Source organism: Mauremys mutica, chromosome 19, assembly GCF_020497125.1.
Source record: "Mauremys mutica isolate MM-2020 ecotype Southern chromosome 19, ASM2049712v1, whole genome shotgun sequence".
Lineage (NCBI taxonomy): Eukaryota > Metazoa > Chordata > Testudines > Geoemydidae > Mauremys > Mauremys mutica.
Genome location: NC_059090.1, coordinates 1,916,968 through 1,922,967, shown reverse-complemented (window position 1 = coordinate 1,922,967; position 6,000 = coordinate 1,916,968). Strand labels below are relative to the sequence as shown.

The window sequence follows — 6,000 nt, the reverse complement described above, 5'->3', positions numbered from 1 at the left end:
AGAGGATGGAGCTCGGCTGTTCTCAGTGGTGGCAGATGACAGAACAAGGAGCAATGGTCTCAAGTTAACACAACTCCACCAAGCAGTGCTAACATGCCCTCACGTTATAGTGAAGACAAGCGGGAGTCTCTGGGGCAGATGGGAAAATCAAGGTGGGGGATTGGGAGGAAGGATCTGTTGGAGGAAGGGTGGCTGGAAGAGTGAGTTTTTTGGGGGATTGGGGTTGATCTGGGGAGGAAAGGCCAGGGAATGCTGGGGAGGAGAAGCCTCCATGTGGGCCCAGTTGTGTGTGTTTCTCTGGGCACAAGGTCTATTCTGTACCTGCCACTCCATAGTTACTGCGTTGTCTCCAAGGTGACAAGTCAATACTGTCAATTACTCCGCAGTTCACGAAGTCCTCAGGATAGTGGTTGACCTTGAACGCATCTCTGGGCACCTCTCTAATGCGAGTGTTATCACAGAGAACCCGTGACAATGAACTTCTGCTCAGGGCACGGCGCTGCTGTGGAGTGAAAACTCCGGGATTCTCCCACCAGAATCTACAAAGAAGCAGAAAAGCAGCAGTGTTACAGCCCGTGTTTATCCTTCTTGGGAATGAATTTAGTCCTGGCGGGACATGATTTGTTTTGTCTCCATTGATATGAAAAGCAGCCTTGCCTATGAAAAGGAAATACAAGTGGTGGTGTGTGAAATCTGGGACTCATTGCAGTCAGCAACAAAACTCCCACCAGCTGCAGTGGGGCCACATTTTCAGCTGGTAGTTTAAAAAAAGTGTTTTTCTGATGTTAATAAATCTCCTATAACCAAAATGCCTTCAAGATTTCTAGAGAAAGACTGAAGATTCTATATGGATAAGTTCTATTGAAAATGAAAAAAACGTAGATTGCAAAGTCATGGGCTAAAAAGCTTGTGTGGGAATCACAGATGTTCTCTGGCCTGGGCTGTGCAGGAGCTCAGACGATGATCACCATGGTCCCTTCTGGCCTTAACATCTATGAATTGATGCAAAAGTTAGGAAATCCCTGAATTAAGGTTGCCTGTGCAATCTTAACTCTGCCCTCTTGTGCGTATGGGCTGTGTTCGAGACCGTAATTGAATGATCACATACTGTTTAGTCCACAAACGACCCCTGGCTCACTCAATGCACGGTGCTGTATGAATGAGGCAGCTGCCAGTTCTTTGTTGTAACGGGGTTTGGGGGGCCAGTCGACCTAGTGGTTGGAGGACCTGACTTCCTGCTCCCTGCTTGTGTAGTCGAGGTGCTTCAGACTTTAAGGCAGGGTGGACAGGGGCATGCAGTGGAGTGGGAGAACCTGGGTAAAAGGATCTGCAATGATTGAGAACCCTGGAATAAATTGGCTAGAACAGTGAGCTGGCTACCATGGCCACCTCCTCAAAGGTTTTAAAGAGGGCCTCAGGATCATCATCAGGTCCCATCTTGACGAGTCTGACAGCTGGGGTGGGGTTCACTGGTTCTGCTGCAGTAAATGGCCATAGTACTGTAGCCACCTGCTGGACCAACTGCTGCTGCCAGGCCTCTAACTCACAGATCAGCTGCTGCTGCTGTTTGGCCATTCAAACTCTTGCAGCTCTTGGCCTTCTCCTGGGGCCTGTTTCGGCCTTGCAGTGAAAATGAGCATATGTGTGAGGATGTGGGGGCGGGAGCAAGCGACAGAGGGAGAGGGGATGCAGTGAGCAGGGTGGGGCCTTGGGGAGGGGTGGGGCCTCAGGGAAGGGGTGGGGCAAGGGTGTTTGGTTTTCTGGAATTAGAAAGTTGGCAACCGTATACTGGGGGCCTTTCTGGGACCCCGTCTCCCTGCAGTGCTATACGTGCTAGTATAAGGGTCATCTGAGGGGAGAGAGAAATGGGACACTTCCCCCCGCAACTCTCAGGCGGGGAGACAATAACTTATCCCCCCACCATCAAGCCTGTGGCAGAGGGGACGAGGGAGGGCGGGGAGGAAGCTGGCCCTGCTCAGGTTCCTCCGGTTTAACACTTGTTACTTTGCCAGACCTGAACCCTGCAGGCGGAGATTCACCAGGCTTGGGCTCTGCCTCAAGCTGGATTTTTCTGCTGTATTTCAGCAAAAATGTTTTGCCTGCCCTTAAGAACAAGGGGAGGGAAAGAGGTAGCTTTGCCCATGTTAGCCAATTTGTCCTGCCATTTCTTTGAAGAGTTCTAGTGCCCCCAAGGGTTTGTGGCCTGGGTGTGACATTTAGCAGGCAGAACAAATGCTTGTAAGTTATGGAGTTCCTAGCTCTGTGCCCGTCTATAAAACGGGGCCCATAACACCTTCCTACCTCACTGAGGTGCTGTAAAGATACATTGGTGATACTACGGTCAGTGCCCTGGAACTGCCCATGAAGAAATGACGAATTCTGTATTCAGTGCAAGGTTTGGATGATGTGAGGTGAACACGGCAGGGGCCACACGCTGAACAGGGATAAGAAGAAATATTGAACAGCTGCCTCATTCCTGGAGCGCTGTCCGTCCTGTGTTGTTGTTCCCAGAACCCCGACAACACACAATCGTGTAATTAAAAAGACTGTCAAAATGCACACGCACAAGGGTGCTGAGTTAAGATTGCAGGCAGCCTCATTTCTGGCATTTCCTAACGTCCGAGTGCTCGACTTTGCAAACTGCATAACTTTTTTTAATGTAGTATTTTTGCATGGCGTAAATTATGGGAGAATGGTGGTGACATCATTGTTAAAAGGAAAACTCCGCTGCAACGTTAACAGTCAAATTAAACCTGCATTTCTAAGAAATGTTTTGAAAGTGGCAATATGTGAAACGGAAATTAAAATTGACATAGTGTTTGCATTTTTCGTGTTGGTTTGAAGCAGGCTGGATTCATACACCCAGGATAATGACCACAGAAATTACCACCTTTAAAAGAGATTTAAGGAGATGTTTCACCTTTCTTCAGAGCCCTCTACACACCATCCATGCACCAGTGAGTGGAGCTGTCTGGCCACGTAGGGGTTAATCAACTGCCCTTCCCACAGGGGCACCCCTTGAATATCTGTGAATGAAACCCCGGTATTGAGCCGTGGCGCTTGGAACACCAAGCAAGCCCATTGGTGACGGAATGGAACAGCACATGACACCAACTGCCATTTGTTCTTTTGTAGATAAAATGGAAGTGGAGATTCACTTTCCAGTCAGCCTACCTGTCCCCATCTCGCAATTTCCTGAACTGAGATCCAATGATGCAAGACAGGAGAGGTCCCACTCTGCCATTGGGAACAAACGGCTCTGCGAGTGCCCCAATCCAGATGTCGATATTGTCTGGTGTCCCGTACAGGTTCATGAACTTCCTGGCCAGCTCAGGATTTCTCAGTACTTTAGAGAGTTCAGCGAAGTTGCGAGGCTGTGAGAGCCCACAGAATTGCCTCCAGGCATTATACCCTGCAGAACCAGAGCAGAGCAGTCAATACCTCCATCTCCCTCCCATCTGTGCCAGCATGTCCCCATTGTCCTCCATTCTCCACATGCAGCCCGCTTTGCCGTTGCCTACTAATAACATTTGCCTTGTCCGGGATTTAAAAAAATATTTCTACAGATGTTGATGTGTCATCTAAAATCAGACACTGAATTAACAAAGTTCTGTCTTCACAAACGGGAGTGGAAGTTAAAGCTGAGTTGGAAAGTTCAGTGTCCTACTAACTTTATAACTATGTGCCACTGGGAGTGAATGTATCAATGAGGAATGCAGCACAGGACCTATTATCAATCCCTGTTTTCGGATGCTTGTAACTTTCTGCAGTGTCACCGGGGGGAGGGGCTGGCTTTTCCATGAGCTAGACTGTGTCCATAAGACAAAGTCCTTGTTCAGGGGCAGTGTCTCGCTGGATGCCCCCAAGGCCAGTGCTCCCTCAATGTCTGCAGGAGGCAGTGAGTCCTCCTTGTGTGCCAGCCCCGTTACTCTGAAGGCTCGGGGATGTAAGCAGACGTGTAGCACCCCTTGCTGCAGTGCACCAGAGCCAAGCTCTGCAAGATGCAGGGGAGTAAAAGCTGGGTGAAAATCAAACCCTTCATTCAGGCCTTTAACCTGGATACCATCTTCGACTTGGTCCTCACAGCCCGGCCAACTCTAAATTTTGCTGATTCTTTCTGTAAAACGTCTCTAAGATACGGCCCTTCCTGTCCATCCACACAGCTACAGCTCTCGGCCAGGATCTCCTCATCATGCATCTCAGTTACTGCAGCAGTCTCTTCTCGTGCCTTGACAAATGCAATCCTGCCCCACTCATAACAATCCAGACTACTTCTGCAAGGATAATTTTCCTAGCCCATTGCTTTAACCATGTCATTCCTCTTTAGATCCCTCCACTGTCTCCCACTCCTCTAATGCAGCAAACACAGGCTGCATGTATTCACTTTTATGCCTATTATCAAGGCCTCACCCTGCCTATCATCTCTCATGCACCATCTAGGTGCCAGTTCCTACCTGACTGGCCAATGGCAGCCTCCATTGCCCACTTGTTAAATTTTCAAACAAGCACCTTTGAGCTTTCTCTCACGCTGTCCCTTGCACATGGGAGGAGCTCCCTGTCAACATTCTCAAAGCTACCTCATTATCCGCCTTCAAACTCTCCTGAGAGTGAAGCCTACAAAAGCTTGCCAACAGGTAGGCTGCTGCTGTGCTGAGACCCACTGCCTGTCGTGCTGATCAATATTGTCTCGCTGTTTCCTTGTGCTTCCCCAGAGATACGTCTGTAGCCATCTATTGTCTCGTCTTGTACTTAGATTCTTGTTCTGTCTTTTTGTTCTGTACATAAGAACGGCCATACCGGGTCAGACCAAAGGTCCATCTAGCCCAGTATCTGTCTACCGACAGTGGTCAATGCCAGGTGCCCCAGAGAGAGTGAACATAATAGGCAATGATCAAGTGATCTCTCTCCTGCCATCCATCTCCATCCTCTGACAAACAGAGGCTAGGGACACCATTCCTTACCCATCCTGGCTAATAGCCATTTATGGACTTAACCTCCGTGAATTTATCCAGTTCTCTTTTAAACACTGTTATAGTCCTAGCCTTCACAACCTCCTCAGGTAAGGAGTTCCACAAGTTGACTGTGCGCGGCGTGAAGAAGAACTTCCTTTTATTTGTTTTAAACCTGCTGCCTATTAATTTCATTTGGTGACTCCTAGTTCTTGAATTATGGGAATAAGTAAATAACTTTTCCTTATCCACTTTCTACACATCACTCATGATTTTATATACCTCTATCATATCCCCCCTTAGTCTCCTCTTTTCCAAACTGAAGAGTTCTAGCCTCTTTAATCTTTCCTCATATGGGACCCTCTCCAAACCCCTAATCATTTTAGTTGCCCTTCTCTGAACCTTTTCCAGTGCCAGTATATCTTTTTTGAGGTGAGGAGACCACATCTGTACACAGTATTCGAGATGTGGGCATACCATGGATTTATATAAGGGCAATAATATATTCTCAGTCTTATTCTCTATCCGCTTTTTAATTATTCCTAACATCCTGTTTGCTTTTTTGACTGCCTCTGCACACTGCATGGATATCTTCAGAGAACAATCCACGATGACTCCAAGATCTTTTCCCTGACTCGTTGTAGCTAAATTAGCCCCCATCATATTGTATGTATAGTTGGGGTTATTTTTTCCAATGTGCATTACTTTACATTTATCCACATTAAATTTCATTTGCCATTTTGTTGCCCAATCACTTAGTTTTGTGAGATCTTTCTGAAGTTCTTCACGCTCTGCTTTGGTCTTAACTATCTTGAGCAGTTTAGTATCATCTGTAAGCTTTGCCACCTCACTCTTTACACCTTTCTCCAGATAATTTATGAATAAATTGAATAGGACTGGTCCTAGGACTGACCCTTGGGGAACACCACTAGTTACCCCTCTCCATTCTGAGAATTTACCATTAATTCCTACCCTTTGTTCCCTGTCTTTTAACCAGTTCTCAATCCATGAAAGGACCTTCCCTTTTATCCCATGACAGCTTAATTTATGT

At 47.3% G+C, this 6,000-nt stretch overlaps 1 protein-coding gene across 1 annotated transcript in view; it reads right to left on the bottom strand.

The window, feature by feature from the left end:
* Positions 1 to 205: 205 nt before the first annotated feature.
* The window catches only part of LOC123353125 (myeloperoxidase-like), a 30,342-nt gene continuing 24,547 nt past the window's right edge, over positions 206 to 6,000 (bottom strand). The window contains exons 9-10 of the mRNA XM_044993958.1: positions 3,175 to 3,412; positions 206 to 539 (exon numbers count right to left, since the gene is read on the bottom strand). Of these exons, the coding sequence (XP_044849893.1) occupies positions 311 to 539; positions 3,175 to 3,412 (467 nt within the window). The 3' untranslated portion in view covers positions 206 to 310. The remainder of the gene's footprint in view (positions 540 to 3,174; positions 3,413 to 6,000) is intronic.